This window comes from Miniopterus natalensis, chromosome 4 (assembly GCF_054644295.1).
Source record: "Miniopterus natalensis isolate mMinNat1 chromosome 4, mMinNat1.hap1, whole genome shotgun sequence".
Lineage (NCBI taxonomy): Eukaryota > Metazoa > Chordata > Mammalia > Chiroptera > Miniopteridae > Miniopterus > Miniopterus natalensis.
This window is the reverse complement of record NC_142084.1, coordinates 66,903,120-66,918,737: the sequence shown is the minus strand read 5'-3', so window position 1 is coordinate 66,918,737 and position 15,618 is coordinate 66,903,120. Positions and strand designations below refer to the sequence as shown.

The 15,618-nt window shown below is 58.4% G+C and overlaps 1 protein-coding gene across 1 annotated transcript in view; it reads left to right on the top strand.

The window, feature by feature from the left end:
* Positions 1–15,618, top strand: part of COL5A3 (collagen type V alpha 3 chain) — a 34,745-nt gene that overhangs the window by 18,748 nt on the left and 379 nt on the right. The window contains exons 32-66 of the mRNA XM_087816020.1: positions 369–422; positions 1,288–1,332; positions 1,561–1,614; positions 1,883–1,927; positions 2,327–2,380; positions 2,478–2,531; positions 2,622–2,675; positions 2,802–2,909; positions 3,076–3,165; positions 3,432–3,485; positions 4,344–4,451; positions 4,538–4,645; positions 4,727–4,780; positions 5,333–5,386; positions 6,037–6,144; positions 6,222–6,275; positions 6,481–6,534; positions 6,645–6,698; positions 6,828–6,881; positions 7,401–7,508; positions 8,189–8,242; positions 8,479–8,532; positions 8,821–8,874; positions 9,152–9,205; positions 9,402–9,509; positions 9,678–9,731; positions 10,121–10,174; positions 10,316–10,423; positions 10,629–10,682; positions 10,764–10,799; positions 11,230–11,283; positions 11,850–12,066; positions 12,150–12,262; positions 13,718–13,786; positions 15,327–15,566. Of these exons, the coding sequence (XP_087672146.1) occupies positions 369–422; positions 1,288–1,332; positions 1,561–1,614; positions 1,883–1,927; positions 2,327–2,380; positions 2,478–2,531; positions 2,622–2,675; positions 2,802–2,909; positions 3,076–3,165; positions 3,432–3,485; positions 4,344–4,451; positions 4,538–4,645; positions 4,727–4,780; positions 5,333–5,386; positions 6,037–6,144; positions 6,222–6,275; positions 6,481–6,534; positions 6,645–6,698; positions 6,828–6,881; positions 7,401–7,508; positions 8,189–8,242; positions 8,479–8,532; positions 8,821–8,874; positions 9,152–9,205; positions 9,402–9,509; positions 9,678–9,731; positions 10,121–10,174; positions 10,316–10,423; positions 10,629–10,682; positions 10,764–10,799; positions 11,230–11,283; positions 11,850–12,066; positions 12,150–12,262; positions 13,718–13,786; positions 15,327–15,566 (2,691 nt within the window). The remainder of the gene's footprint in view (positions 1–368; positions 423–1,287; positions 1,333–1,560; positions 1,615–1,882; positions 1,928–2,326; positions 2,381–2,477; positions 2,532–2,621; positions 2,676–2,801; positions 2,910–3,075; positions 3,166–3,431; positions 3,486–4,343; positions 4,452–4,537; positions 4,646–4,726; positions 4,781–5,332; positions 5,387–6,036; positions 6,145–6,221; positions 6,276–6,480; positions 6,535–6,644; positions 6,699–6,827; positions 6,882–7,400; positions 7,509–8,188; positions 8,243–8,478; positions 8,533–8,820; positions 8,875–9,151; positions 9,206–9,401; positions 9,510–9,677; positions 9,732–10,120; positions 10,175–10,315; positions 10,424–10,628; positions 10,683–10,763; positions 10,800–11,229; positions 11,284–11,849; positions 12,067–12,149; positions 12,263–13,717; positions 13,787–15,326; positions 15,567–15,618) is intronic.

The following is a 15,618-nucleotide window of genomic DNA, read 5'->3' as shown; positions in this document are numbered from 1 at the left end:
CAGATGCGTGCATGACACTAAGTGGTGGGGAGGAGCCAGCTCTGTGGGGACGGAGAGAAGAGCGTCCAAGGCCAAGGGAGCAGCCAGTGCCAAGGCCTCGGGCGGGAGACTGTTGGTGTCTGAGTGGCACTGAGGAGGCCAGTGCGGCTGCAGTGGGGTGAGCAAGGGGGAGAGTGAGGGGGGAGGAGGGCAGAGGGCTGCTCTGGAGGAGACAGGGCTGGAGGGTCACAGAAGCTTCTGGAATCAGTGGCATGGGAAGGCCTGAAAGGATGGGGTGGTTGAATCGGGGTGAGGGACCAATGGGGTGAGGGATGCAGCAGCCACACTCTGCACCCCATCTTTTCTCTCCGCTGCTTCTCTCTACTCAGGGATCTACAGGCCTTCCTGGTCCCCTGGGACCCTTAGGAGAGAAAGGGAAGCGGGTGAGTGGTGATGGGCAGGGGGAGGGGCTTGCGGGGGGGGGGGATGACAACATCTTGGCTGTGCACGATGGGGGGGGCGGGGGGGGGCTGAGTGCCTGTGTGTGTGCCTGGAAACACTTGTGTGCACACTTCTTCCCATGTGCAGTGCAGGGCACATGCAGGTGACCCCACTTGGCATCCTGGCAGGCGTGTCTGTGCCTACCTGTGCTCATGCGTGCCTCTCAGTGCAGATTAGATGGGGTGTGGGTGCTGTCGCCTGTGGGTCCGTGGCTGAGTGTCCGGGGCATGAGCCTACACACAGTGTGTGACTGTGGACATAAATGAGTGTGAGGGGCATGCCTGCGTGTGTGAAAGGATACGATACACACGCATGCGTATCTACTGAGGGACTGAGCACACATTCATGCATTACTTGGCTCTGCGCATTGCTGCTGGGTAAAGGGACATCGTGTGTAGGCACATGAGTGCATGTACGAGTTGTGCTTATCAGGACTGTGTCCTCGCAGAAACCCACGCGTGTTTACATGGAGTGTACACGCATCCAAGGGACATATTGCGTGACAGGCTTCACGTGGCAGCCTGAGGTTGCGGCCACCCGGTGCCTGTCCTGGTGGCATGCAGCCGTGTGTGCAGCTGTGGCGAGCAGGCGTGCACGTGGGGGGCATGCTTGTGTGGGCGGGTCCTGGAGGTGCGAAGATACAGGTCTGTGATCTTCGTGCGTGTGCGTGTGCGTGTGCGTGTGCAAGGCTTGTGAAGAGGTGGTGGCAGATGTCTTTCCAGGCCTGTAGGGGGCGCCATCGCGTGTCCGCGTCATGTGTTTGCGCCCTAACTCTCTTCTGCTCCCCTCACCTGATCCATTTTCCAGGGGAAGGCAGGGCAGCCGGGCCTGGAAGGAGAGCGGGGCCTGCCTGTAAGAAACGGACGGCTTCTCCCACCCCGCGCGTCTCGGGTCTGGGGGCGGGGCTGCGAGGAGGGGCTGCGCAGGGGAGTCGGGGGTCAAAAGTGGGCGAGGGAGAGGACTCGGGTCGTGTCTGTGTCCCCGGCGGGGCCGGAGGGGAGTCGCGAAGCGGGGAGACCTAGGGGGCTCCAGCTCGCCTCCAAGCCCCCCACTTCTAACCTCTGCTTCCTGTCTATTCAGGGTTCCCGTGGAGAGAGGGGGCAGCAGGGTGCCACAGGGCAGCCGGGCCCCAAGGTACGGGTGCGGGTGCGCGGCCACCAAGCCCAGGCAGGCCCTGTGCGCGGGCTCGCAGCCGGTCCCAGCCCCGCCCAGCCCCGCCCAGCCCCGCCCAGCCCCGTCCAGCCCCGCCCAGCCCCTCCCAGCCCCGTCCCAGCCCGGTCCCAGCCCTGCCCCAGCCCCGCCCAGCCCAGCCCCACCCCGCCCAGCCCCGCCCAGCCCAGCCCAGCCCAGCCCCGCCCAGCCAAATTGTTCTGGGGCGTGAATCTCATTCGCTCTGTCCTAGGGCAACGTGGGCCAGGACGGGGCCCCTGGGATCCCTGGAGAAAAGGTGAGTGAGTGAGTGAGTGAGTGAGTGAGTGAATGAGTGAGTGAGTGAGTTTCTGGGTAGGAGACAAATCCAGGAGGGAGGGAGATATCATAATGCAGTGGAAAGAGCACAGCTTCTGAGGTCAGGGTCATGAGTTCAAGTCCTACCTTGGCCACTGACCCGCTGTGTGACCTTGGGCAAGCCACTGAACCTCTCTGGGCCTCAGTTTCCTCCTCTGCAAGATGGAAATAACCACAGTCCCCACCCCAAGGGCTGCAGTGGTGAACAAAACGACTGCTGTATGCCAGGCTCTGTGCCTTGTATGCAGAAGTTGCTCGATATGTGCTAGTTCTTGTCATTATGTAGGGTTCAGGGGTGCCAGGCAGGAGTGATGAATAATGACTTCTGGTTCCATTTTAGGGCCTCCCAGGCCTACAGGGGCCCCCTGGATTTTCTGGGCCAAAGGGTCCCCCTGTAAGTGAGCTCACCCTGGCTGGGTGGGTAGGAGGGGGGCTGGGGAGTGGAGAGGCTCCTTATTTGTGCCTCCACTCTCTCCGACCTTGTCCATCAGGGCCCCCAGGGGAAAGAAGGACGAACTGGGCACCCTGGACAGAGAGGAGAATTGGTGAGTGACCACTTGACCTCTGACCCCATTAGGCTTTCCATTCTGCCCCCCTCCCCCGTGTGACACCTCCTTTTAATTTTTTCTCTCCAGGGCTTTCAAGGTCAAACAGGCCCACCTGGTCCAGCTGGCGTTGTGGGACCTCAGGTCAGAGTGGACCCCCCAAGTTCCCCTAGTTTTGTACCAGATGGAGGATATTTGGGGGAAAGTGGATTTCAGACAGACCCCTACCCCAGACCACCTCCGTTCAAGATGGGCCTCCTTTCTCTCCAGGGAAAGACAGGAGAAGCAGGACCTCTAGGCGAGAGGGGGCCGCCAGGTCCTCCAGGACCCCCTGGTGAACAAGGCCTCCCAGGACCGGAAGGCAGAGAGGGGGCCAAGGTGAGACCCTGCCCTGTGGGAGATCCTGGTGGAGTGGCCCTGAAGGTCCCTCAATGGCCCCATGCCACCTGAAGGCTCAGAATTAGCCCCACAGGGGGTAGACTCACAAATTGAGAGGAGACAGCCTTTCTCTGGAGCCTGACCCTTCTCCTCTGCACTCCTGCAGGGGGAGCTGGGGCCACTGGGGCCCCTTGGGAAGGAAGGACCACCTGGACCTAGGGGCTTCCCTGGCCCCCAAGGAGCCCTAGGGGACCCTGTGAGTATCCTTCGGGGCCCTCTTGTACCTGGCTGGGCTGTGAAGTAGAGAAGGAAATGAGGGGCTCAGGGCAGGGACATGGTGACAGCATCTTTGGTGGGGACAACCGTGAAAGTAAAGGAATGATAGCAGGAGGGACCTGGAGGAGACTGACCCCTGAACCTCAGTGTCCGGAAGGAGGTGGGAACTGTGAGCCCCCCAAAATGAAGACAGAACCTGGGGGTACCTGTGGGGGTCTTTTGACTGTGAATCATCTCCTCCTTCAGGGACCTACTGGGTTGAAGGGTGACAAGGGCCCCCCAGGCCCCATTGGTGCCAATGTAAGTGGAACCCCATCTGCTGGGTGGGAAGCAGGGTGGAGGGAAGTTGGGGTGTCTGGGAAGCTTGACATTAAAATATTAAGTCCACTATTTTTGCAGTCAGACAGTCCTGAGTCACATCCAGCTCTGTCACTGGCGGGTAGTCATGCTACTCTGTGAACCTCAGTTTCCTCACCTGTAATATAGCCCATCTCATAGGTTATCGTATAACTCAATGAGATGTTCCCTCTGACACATGCTTACCTGCGTGCCAGACAAAAACATATAAAACCTCCTTTCTCCTGGAGGTTGTGTTCTAGTTGGGGAGACAGGAAATCAGCAGTGATGAATACCCCCAAAACAGCAGTGCAGAGAGAAGGGAAGAGCAGTTGAGGTAGGCAGGTCAGGGAAGGCCTCCTGAGAAGGTAGAATTTGAGTTGAGACCTGAGGAGGAATGGAAGGAGCCCTGTGGATGTCTGGGGGAAAAGAATTCCAGGCAGAGGGACAGCATGTGCAAAGGCCCTGAGGCTGGACCATGTCTGGCTTATTGGAGGAAACAGCAAGGAGCCCCGTGTGGCTGGAGGGGAGTAAGTGAGGGTGAAAGTAGGAGGAGGTGAGGGTGGGAGGGGCCAGGGGCGGGTTGTGTGGGCTGCCAGGAGGACTTCTCTTTTTTTCTGAGGAGGGAGCCCTGAGGGCTGTGGTTACAGAGGGAAGCACTTACCCTGACTTAGGTGTTCACAGAGTCCTCTGCCTGCTGCGTGGGCAACAGTTTGGGTGCCTTCTGGTAATCACCTAAACTCTGCCTGGCAGCTTGAAAACCTCCAGAAATGAGAACTACTGCTATTGTTATTTTTCCTGACACCTCACCCCTGTTTTCAGGGCTCCCCTGGGGAGCGTGGGCCTGTGGGCCCAGCAGGAGGCATTGGGCTTCCTGGCCAAAGTGGAGGCCAAGGCCCTGTTGGCCCTACAGGAGAGAAGGGGTCCCCGGTAAGTGCTCTGCCCACCCCAGGCCCTCCACTTAACAGGACCCCCCTCTAGCCCTAGCGCCTGACTTCCCTCCTACTCTCGCACAGGGCGAACGTGGGCCCCCTGGCCCCACTGGCCAAGACGGCATCCCAGGGCCCCTGGGGCTCCCCGGGCCCCCTGGAACTGTCGGGCCTTCTGGAGAGGAGGGGGACAAGGTGAGAGTTCATGGAGAGGGAGGGCTGGGGAAGGCTGGGGGCCAAGGGCTGGGGTCCTCCCTCATCCTGGTTCCTCTGCAGGGGGACATGGGCACCCCTGGTCACAAGGGGAGCAAAGGCGATAAGGGGGACGCGGTAAGTAAGGGGTCCCCACTTGGGGGTGGGTCCTCAGGGAGGGGAGAGGAATGTGGAGGATGGGTGGGTGGGGCAGAGGGGAGGCCATGGAGCTTCCTGCCTTCCTGAGCTTCATCTTGACACCTGCAAGTAAGAAGAGCCACTCAAACTACCTGAAATGAAGCGGCCAAGTCACTGGGGCCCCAGGAGGATGGGAAGGGCCCTGAGGCAGTTACTCTCTCCTCTGCTCTTCCTTGGTGGCATGTCATTCTCTCTGGGGTGACTCTGCGGCTCTGAGGCATTGCGTCCCCAGCTTCCCTTTGGGACTTCAGCCACAGCTGCCAGCATCAGTCCCTGGGTGCTGGGGGACTTCTGGGGAAAAGCCTGATGGGCCCAGCTTAGGACAGATGTCTGTGTCTGATCCCTTCAGTTGGTGGCTAGGTGGACAGGGTTGAGGTGTGTGTGCAGTTGTGGCTTCCCGGTGGGGAGAGTGGGCAGGGGACAATGATTGACATTTCTAGTTCCACATCCCAATCTTGAACTTTAGAGGTTTTCAACTGTTTTCTCCTCCAGGGCCCACCTGGACCAATAGGGATACAGGGTCCTGTGGGACACCCAGGTTCCCCGGTAGGTGCTTCCAACTTTGTGACCATCTCCTGAATTCCTGATGGGACAGTGTCCTACACCTGGACTCAGGCTCAGGCTCAATTCCAACCATAATCTACTCTTCCATGCTGACACCCAGTATGAACTCATCCCAGAATCTGACTCAATCTGAAACAGCCCCAACCCTGGACCCCATCTCGGCCCCAGTCTCAACCCGCCTGTGACCTTAACCTCAACCCCAACTCAAACCTTATCTTCAAATGCCTCATTAGCTAAATCCTGACCCAGTCTTACCCTAACCCCAATCCTGGTGTACCCTTCAGTGCTGACCTCAACCTGAGTCCAAACTCTGAACCTGGCCTTGGCCCCAACCTCAAGCCCAGCCCTAAATTCTATCTCAACCCCATCTCAACCCTGCTCATGACCTTGACCTCAATATGAACCCGACTCATCACCCAATGTTCATCTCAAAACTTTGACTCAACCCTTGACTTTATTCCCAAACTCTAACCCTTAACCCACACCCCTAACTCCAAACCTAACCCTGACCCTCCCCACAGTAAATCCCAACCCTGACTCCAACCATCAACCTCGATCCTGACTTTGACCCTGAGCCTATTTCCAGCCGTTGACCTGGACCCTAACTTTGCCCGGCCCTCTTCTTCTCCCAGGGAGCAGACGGGGCTCAGGGACGCAGGGGACCCCCGGGCCTCTTTGGGCAGAAAGGAGATGATGGAGTGAGAGGCTTCGTGGGGGTGATTGGCCCCCCAGGCCTGCAGGTGGGTGTCTGAGTTTGGGGGGCACAGACTCTGGTTCTCACCACCCTATGCCCCAATCTTGCTTCTTTTTTCCACAGGGACTGCCAGGCCCTCCTGGAGAAAAAGGGGAGGTCGGAGACGTGGGGTCCATGGTATGGACAATGGGGGAGAAGGTAGAAGGGGGAGGATAGTGGCAGGGTGAGGGTGGCCGTTAGATTGATGTTGGGGAGACATCACAGGCCACATTGTCATTTTAAGGATCATTCGAGTCACAAGCATCAAGGGTGGTGTTTGTGGCTACGGGAGCATTTTGGGGGGCCTTGGGAGTCACATGATGCTATTCTGATTGTCCCACAGGGTCCCCATGGAGCTCCAGGTCCTCGGGGTCCCCATGGCCCTAGTGGATCAGAGGTGAGGACCCTGGGGCTAGAGGAAGGGCTTCAGAGGTGGGGACATCTTTTTCCCAAGAAGGGGAGATTGGAATCCCACAGTCCCACCTCTACCCCTTGCTGTCTCTTCAGGGCCCTCCAGGGCTGCCTGGAGGAGTTGGTCAGCCGGGCGCTGTGGGCGAGAAGGTAAGAAAGGACAGTGGACTCCACAGGGTGGGGGAGGCACAACCAGTCCTGATTGGCAGTGGCTGTTTGGGGACCCTCTCCCTGTCTACCAGGATCGAACCTTCCCTATCCTCACTTTGCCTCCTGTAGGGTGAACCAGGGGAGGCTGGAGACCTAGGACTCCCAGGAGCCCCTGGCATCCCTGTGAGTGGCTATGTCCTGTGCCCCTGCACCCATCCCAGGGAACCCCTGGCCCCTGGGCATCTCAGGCCAACTGACCTCTGGGCAGTCCTAAGTCACCCACTGACCCAGCACTTATGGGCATCCTGAGTTATCTTGATGACACCTTGGAAGGTGTCAGTGCTACATACAGGTTGTACACTGCACAAGGGTGTGGGACCAAGGGGGTAGATGGGGCTCAGATCTAATATGACCCTGGCTTGGGGATGAGCTTCTCACAGGGGGCTCCTATTTGAATTCACTCTAGAGTGGTACATGGACTAGGCCAACCTTGCCATTGACCTCTAGGCAACTGGACAATCCTGATCCCTGACTCCTATGAGTCCTAGATCCCCTTGACTTCTTACCCTTGGGAGTCTAGGCTACTCTGATCCCTGACCCCAAGAAAATCCCAGACCACCCGGATTCCTAAATCCAAGTGTGCTAACCTTGACCTCTGGGGAGTCCAGGCTCTTCTGACTTCTGACTTCTGTTTCTGTAAAGGGACCCAAGGGAGAAGTTGGTGAAAAGGGGGACTCAGGCCCATCTGGGGCTGCAGGACCCCCAGGAAAGAAGGGCCCCCCTGGAGAGGATGGAGCTAAAGGGAACGTGGTGAGTCTTGGGGGAGGTGGAGGCAGAGATGGGGGAAGGGCACTCGTGTCTACTCAAACCTACTTCCCAACTGCCAGTCAGGTGTCCGTTTCTCTATTGTGTTGATCCTATGAACAACCCAGAACATGGCTGAATGAATGAATGAATGAGTGAATGAATGAATGATAGAATGAATGAATGATTGAATGAATGAATGAGTCAACATGAAAATACAGTGATTATATGTCATTGGGAGGGGACTTGCTTCCACATGGAATCATTCTAACAATGCTGGGAACGACAAGGTGAAGATTGGCGCTGCGGTGGGATTTCCATTGGGCAGAGGCTGAGACCCTCCTGCCCCGCGGTGGGGCGCGGTGGGGTGGCAGGGCAGTGGGGAGCTTCAGTGTCTGTGTGGCCGCGATGTGGGCCTCTCCGCCCCCACCTGCTGTGTCCCACTGGGTTAGTTCTCCCCGTGAGTCCCGAGCTGGGGGCTGCTGGGCCAAGCGAGCGATGCACCTGAGGCTCCTAGCGCGGCACCTGCCCACATGAAACACTAGTGCGCTCTCTGCCGGGTGGACGTGTGTTCTGTTCGCATGTGTCACCAGCAGCCAGAACTGTGCCTGCGCCCCATGCATCTGTGACGTGAGTGAGTGAGCGTGCAATAATTCTGAGATGTGATTACTTATTCTGTGTTCCAGGGACCCACGGGGCTCCCAGGAGATCCAGGACCCCCTGGAGACCCTGGAGTTTTGGTGGGTGTGAGCCCTCCTGCCCCCGCCAAACCCATCAGATTCCCTGATTCTCACCCCCACTCATACTCACAGGTCCCCCCTCACCCCCCAGAGACCTGGTGTCCTCATGTCCCTACCCCATAGGCCTAAGCAAGGTCGCTTGAACAAATAACCTTCATTATCCTCCAAGTCTCACCCCCAAATTCTCATGTGCCCCCATGATCCCTCCCAACTCTGACCCCTCTCCCCCACCGCAGGGTCTAGATGGTCCCCCGGGGGAGAGAGGAGACCCTGGTGATGTTGGAGGACCGGTGAGTGAGGAAACAGGATGTGATGCTGGGAGTGGGGGCCGGGCTGGTGAGTAGGTGCATTGGGGGCCAGAGGAGCGGGTTAAAGAGGCACCCAGGGCCCATGTAGGTGCACCTGCTTTGTCTCTTGGGGCCTCACCGTGAATGTGAAAAGCTTGAGGGAGGAGGCAGGAGGCGGGTGTGCTGGATGAGTTTGTGTAAAGCTGTCTTTGAGTCAAAGGCATCTTGAAACGTTGCCATGCTCAGCCAACATTAGCTCATGCTGTTCTGGTGCTCTTATCATCTCCACAGGGTCCTCCTGGTGCTTCTGGGGAACCCGGTCCCCGGGGGCCCCCTGGCAAGAGGGTGAGTGATCACCTGCCTCCTAGCTGCCCTTGCTCCAACCTTGTCCCACTTACCCCCACAGACCCCCACAGGCTTCCACTCACCCCCACAGGACCTCGATCATCCCCACATGTCCCTCGTCGCTCCATAGGCCTCCCACCCCCACAAGTCCCCACTTACCCCCACAGGCCCCCACTCACCTCCAAAGACCCCCACTCACCCCCACAGGCCCCCACTCACTCACACAACCCCCCACTCATCCCCAAAGGGCCCCATCTAATGGTCTCTCCCTTCTTAGGGTCCTCCTGGCCACATGGGGCAAGAAGGCAGAGAAGGGGAGAAAGGTGCCAAGGTGAGTGCCTCCTGCCCAGGGAGGCGTCCCTGGCCTGACCCCTCAGCTAACAGTTGGGCCACCAGAATGAGGAGGGGCTCTGTGACCACCACAGGTGCCCCAATTCCCTCCCTTTCCCTGAAGGTTCTTGGTTAGGGGGTCAGGAGGCAGGTATTCCCTGACTCTCTGCCCCCTCCCTTGCTCCTGTCCATTTTAGGGGGAGCCAGGTCCTGATGGTCCCTTAGGGAGGACAGGCCCCGTGGGAGCTCGAGGGCCCCCTGGACATGTCGGGCCTGAGGGTCTTCGAGGGATCCCTGGGCCAGTGGTGAGTGGGGCAGGAGCAGGGATGGGGTTGGGGTGGGTCAGGCCCTCCCCGTGTGCTCACACTTTATAACTTCTCATCGCAGTTGGGAGGGGCTGACCCTGGTAGGGGTGGGGGCATCCTCACTGGGTTCTGGCAGCGTGCAGACCCCCATGTTCTGTTCCATCCCAGGGTGAACCAGGCCTCCTGGGACCTCCTGGACAGATGGGTCCTCCTGGCCCCCTGGTAAGAGACTTCTTTGTCTCTGAGGCCCTGGCACTAAGAACCACAGTGACCACCACGTGGCCATGGCGCTGCTGAGCAGGCTGACCCTTCACTGACTGTCGACCCTGACCATGTGTACTACGTACCCTGGCCGCGCATCTTGATGATCTGCATTGGCCACCACACTGCTCTCCACCGCGGAGCATTCATATTGGCCACCCCCCAGCCAACCCTGTATTATCCTTCATCCCTCCTCCCTCCTGACTATCCCCACGGTCACATCCTGGCAATTTCCCTTTGAAATCTGGGAAATTTTCCGTTTGACGCCCCCCCCCCCCCCGCCATTCACCCACATGGACCTTGAGGTTTTATGTTTGAGTCTCACCAACTGACTCTCCCTCTCCTTCCAGGGGCCCTCTGGCCTCCCAGGGCTGAAGGGAGATGCTGGCCTCAAAGGGGAAAAGGTAAGGCCACCTCCTTCCATTATTTCCCTCCCCCTTCACCTCCATTTCCTCCTTGGCCAGAGGGCTGGGAGCCTGGGGTCTTACCAACCTGCACTATCCCCGATACCCCTTCTTCCTCCACATGCGACTTCTGTCCTCCAGGGCCACATCGGATTAATGGGCCTCATTGGCCCCCCTGGAGAGGCTGGTGAGAAAGGGGATCAGGGATTGCCAGGCGTGCAGGGCCCTCCTGGCCCCAAGGGAGAACCCGTGAGTGTGTGGGAAAAGGGCCCTCAAAGGAGGGCACAGTGGGGAGGCCGGTTTGCTTTGGGCTGCATTAGGGAAGCCTGGGTCTGGAATGATAGCGCTGTCTGGGGAGAATGGGGCTCCATCTGGGGACTTGAAGGCTGGAGGCTGTGTCTTGAGGGGACTGGAGGGGACCATGGAGATGATGACTCTGATGTCCTTTCTCCAGGGTCTCCCCGGTCCCATTGGCTCTCTGGGCCCCCCTGGGCCCCCGGGCGTGGCAGTGAGTATGAGGGGCCTGTGAGGTGGGGGTCGGCATGGTGAGCCAGCCAGGACTCCATCTCTCCCTGTCTCTGCTCCACAGGGCCCCCTGGGACAGAAGGGCTCAAAGGGGGGGCCGGTGAGTACTCCCTGCTCCCTTGGGCTCCCACGTTCCAGCTCCCCACCCCTTGCTACACCAGAGCCCTCAGTTCCTTTGCAGTCATTCATTTATTTAGTGATTCAATCACGCATTCAACAAATACTTATTCAGCACCTACCATTGTATTTCATCAAATCTAAAATGCCATCAGTTGTAAGATGCACCATTATTTTATAAACTGCTATGAAAGAAAACAATTCTGCCAAATAACTATGACTTGCCAGAGATGGTAAGACGCTGATTTCAGAGATGTTAAAATATGGAAAGAAAATGGTATTTTATTCTTGGTGCTGACAATGCCATGTCCCACCCCAAGGGCTCTAGGTGTGTGTGCATGTGTGTGTGTGTTGGCAGGAAGGGGTCTCGTCTCCATAGACTGAGTTTACTCCCAAGTCATTTCTCCCTACAGGGATCCCTCGGCCCCCGTGGAGACACTGGCCCCCCAGGCCCCCCAGGTCCCCCGGTGAGTTCCCCAGGGATGAGGGTCGGAGTGTCCCACTGGGTCCCCCAGTGCTCAGAACCAGGTGGGGCACACACCAGACGTTCAGGGGAGGCAGGGCACACACCAGACGTTCAGGGGAGGCAGGTGCCTTGAAAACCAAAGAGGGATCTGGGCTGTGTGTGGTGGGGGGAGATTAGGGGGACATCCATGGGACGCTGACCAGGTCTCCTCTCCATTCTGTCTTCCCCACCCTGTCTCTCCACCTCTCCTGTCTCTCCTGGCATTTCTCTGTCTCTGTCTCTGTCTCCAATGCTTGTTCCACTATTTAACCTGTTTTCTCCCCTCCCCCCCTCCTTCTCTCTATTGTGACGTCTTTGTACTCCTCTCGCGCCCTCTGAGTCTTTCTGTCTCTCTCCCTCCTGTGGTCTCTGTCCCCATCTCCCCCGCCCCTCTCCCTGTCTGTCTCGCTCCCTCACCTTTCTCATCTCTCCCGCCCCTGCCTCTCTGCCTGCCTGTCTCTCATTTCTGCCTGGATCTCTCCCTCTCTTCCTCCCTGGTCTCTGCCCTCCATCCCCATCTCTGCTCAGGGTCCCCCCGCAGAGCTGCACCGGCTGCGCCGGCGCCGGCGCTCTGTCCCAGGCCCCAGGGCGCTGGAGGCTCCGGAGGGCGGCCTGGAGGAGGTACTGGCCTCTCTCACGTCGCTGAGCCTGGAGCTGGAGCAGCTGCGGCGCCCTCCGGGCACTGCCCAGCGCCCCGGGCTGGTGTGCGACGAGCTGCACCGCAACCACCCGCACCTGCCGGACGGTGAGGCCCCGCCCCGCCCCTCCCCTCCCCGGGCGGGCGGGGAGCCGCGGGGCCCGCCCTCACCCGCCCCTGGCTCCGCGCAGGGGAATACTGGATCGACCCCAACCAGGGCTGCGCGCGCGACGCTCTCAGGGTTTTCTGCAACTTCACGGCGGGCGGCGAGACCTGCCTCTACCCCGACAAAAAGTCCGAGACCGTGAGTGCCTCGGGGCGTCGGGGGGAGGCGGAGGGGGCTCTGGATGCATCCCACCCCCCCCAGCACCCAGGAAGGGCTGTTCCCCCTCCCTGCCCCCAACACACACACCCGGCTTTGTCCTTCCTTCGAACAACATTTATTGAGCATCTAGTGTGTGCCAAGTGCTGGGGCCTCAGCAGAGAATTAAAACACCACCACCTGAGCTTTATGGGGCTTGCCTCCTACGAGGAAGACAGGCACCGAAAGCTAGTACAGAAATCAGGAATGCTGGCCAACCTTCAGCGCTCTGACAACTTAGATGCACTAACTTACAGAGCCCTAACCACCAGCTGTGCTAGGTCTGTCATCATCCCCCAGACAAGGACACCGAGGCCCAGAGAGGTGACCAGATTACCTATGACAGTCTGGCTCGAGTCCCAGCCCCTAACCACCAGGCTACCCGCCTCCTGACCTGCTATCTTATAGGCCCGGTGGGCTCGCTGCCCTCCAGGCTGCAGGCTGAGAGGGGAGATCTCCTGGTCCCCCCGAAATCCTGGGCATCTCCACCAGGGAGCCCTGAGCCTAACAGCCTCGCACACCAAGCCCCAGGCTTAGCAGTGGAGGGCAGGGGGAGAGCAGCACCAGCTCTGGACCAGGGGATTGAGATTCGAGTCTGTCACCTCAGTGTTTTAATCTGTAAAATGGGGCTCAAGCAATTATCTACCCCATAGGGAGGTTGTGCAATCGCAGTACCAATGCACATATCAGGAAATACTGATTAAGCACCGACTACGTGCTAATATATCTACCACAGGTAAACACGCAGCCAGCACAGGGCCTACGAAAGTGCATAATCATGGCTTTTTCTTTTGAATCATGCTCTTTTTCTGACACATTATTATTTTTAACTGATCAGAGCCCCAGGTTAGTGGCATTCAGACCTCCAATGTGTGGGGGCTGGAGTGCTGACATCTGCAGCCTGACCCCTCACCAGCTCGCTTCCTCCTGCTCAGAGAGAAGCTGGAGAGGGGAGTGAGGAGGGGTCTTGGTTTGGGTTCCCCACATTTTGGGCAGGTCATTTATTTAAGAGGCAATCCCAGGAGGCAGCAGAAGGGGAGAGGGGGATGTGAGAGGGGTCATGGGAGGCAACTAGTATTGTTAAAATGTCACCATTGGGCACCCAAGGCTCGGTTCCACTGAGGACTTCTGGGAAACCGGGGGTGGGGTGGGGGGGGGGGGGCGCCTGGAAGTTGTCCATCCTGTGCAAGCTGCCCACCTCTCGGCCATCTCAGGTGAGGGCTGCCTGGGAGCGGGGCCCTCCCCTTGGGCCTGCCCTGTGCACCAGCCAAGCCCTCTCCCATGGCCAGACAACAGCCCCACAGTCCCGGGTACTTAAGGCCTGCAGCCTTCACTGATGGGAGGGAAATGCAGAAAGGACTTGTGGGCACCTGCTCCTGACCCTCCCTCCCCCCCCAGGTGAAACTGGCCTCCTGGTCCAGGGAAAAGCCGGGAAGCTGGTATAGCACGTTCCGTAGAGGGAGGAAGGTGAGTTGCTGAAGGCCGAGGTGGCAGGTGGTATGAAAAGTCACAAGAACCAGTGTGGGGAGCTGGGAGAGGGGCTCTGAGGGTGAGAGGGAAGGACAGACCCGCCTCTGCCTTGTTGGTGACTTGCAGGCTGGTGTGGGGGGGGGGTGAGTGGGGCAGCGTCGGATCTGTGATGGGGAAGCATGGGGCATGGCGGAAACCCAGAGGCAGTGCTGGGAGGACCTGAGGCTCCCTGCGAGCAGTCACAGCTCAGCTGAGGCCTAAAGAATGAGTTAGCAAGTTCAGGAGGACAAGAAGGATTGTGGCAGGGAACAGCATGTGCAAAGGCCCAGAGTCAAGGGAGGGTCTGGTGAATTTAAAGAGGAAAAAGCCACTTGCTCTGCTTTAGAGACTGCGTGTGAGGGGCAATGTGGTTAGAGAAGAGGCTGGGAGGTAGATGAGGGCTAGGCCCCTCTCCCCAGAAAGACCTGTGGGCAGTAGGGAGCCATTGGATGTGTTTAAGTGAGGGAGGAGCTCAGATCAAAGCTCTGTGTTAGAAAAATGCCTCTGGGGCTGGTAGTGGTGTTGGTGAGACTCGAGGCTGGGAGACCTGGAAGAGAGGGATGCATTGACCCAGGCGAGTGAGGAGGGGGTCCAGGCTGGTGCTGGTGCCACGGGGCAGAGAGGAGGACATGACTTGGAACAGTATCAAAGAGGGCAAGTTAATAGGACCCAGTAATGGATGCACCGCAGGGGAGGGAGGAGACAGGTACGATGCCCAGTTCCTGCCTTGGGGAACATGATGGCCGGTGAGGTTCCGGGATTTGTAAAGATCAGGTTTAAGGGGCATTTCTTGACTTGGTGAAGTTGATATTGTACTGGCCATATAACCAAGGGAACAGACGGACCAAGGAAACAAAGCTGTAGAGTGATGTAAGGGGGTATCTTGGTTTGGATTCCCCCCAAACAGGCCCCGAGACAAAGATTCAATTGCAAGTAGTCTATCTAGGAGGTGATCCCAGAAAATATCGGTTGGGGGTGCGGAAATGAGCCAGGAGAGAGAAGGGAGTGAAGGATGCGCTGCCCAGCGCAGTCTCAAGCCAGTGATGTGCTAATCACACACTTTATTAACCCAGCATATCCAAAATATTGGCACAGCAATATAAAGATTATGGAGGCAGTTCACTTTTTTTTCATACAAGTTCTTCAGAGTCTGGTGCATATTTTACACTCACGGGACACTGTAATCTGGAAGCTAAATGTCACTGAAAATGCTTGATCTGTAGTTGGATTTCACAAGACCTGCAGCGGGAATAGAAGAGCCCCTTCTCAGTGGGTTCCAAACCTAAGCTTTCTGATAACCGGGTGGGGGCTCGGTTAAGAGTTATGAATTTAAGTGAAGAATTTGAATGAAATCATTAAATAAAACATGAACATTACACAAGTACGGTTAAGAAAGAAAAAGAAACTTTCTCAGTCTCCCGAGGCACATTTTAAGCGCTGGGTAGCTCAGGTGCGGAAGGGCGCCCCGGGGCGCCCACCCTGCGCCTTGTCCCCCCAGTTCTCCTACGTGGACGCGGACGGGGCGCCGGTGAGCGTGGTGCAGCTGACCTTCCTGAAGCTGCTGAGCGCCACCGCCCGCCAGAGCTTCACCTACTCGTGCCAGAACTCGGCCGCCTGGCTGGACGAGGCGGCCGGCGACCACGGCCGCGCCCTGCGCTTCCTCGGCACCAACGGAGAGGAGCTGTCCTTCGGCCACACGGCCGCCGCCACCGTCGCCGTCCCCTACGACGGCTGCCGGGTAAGGGAGCGGGCGGGGTGGCCCGCGCGGGGCGGGGCGGGGCGGGGGGGCG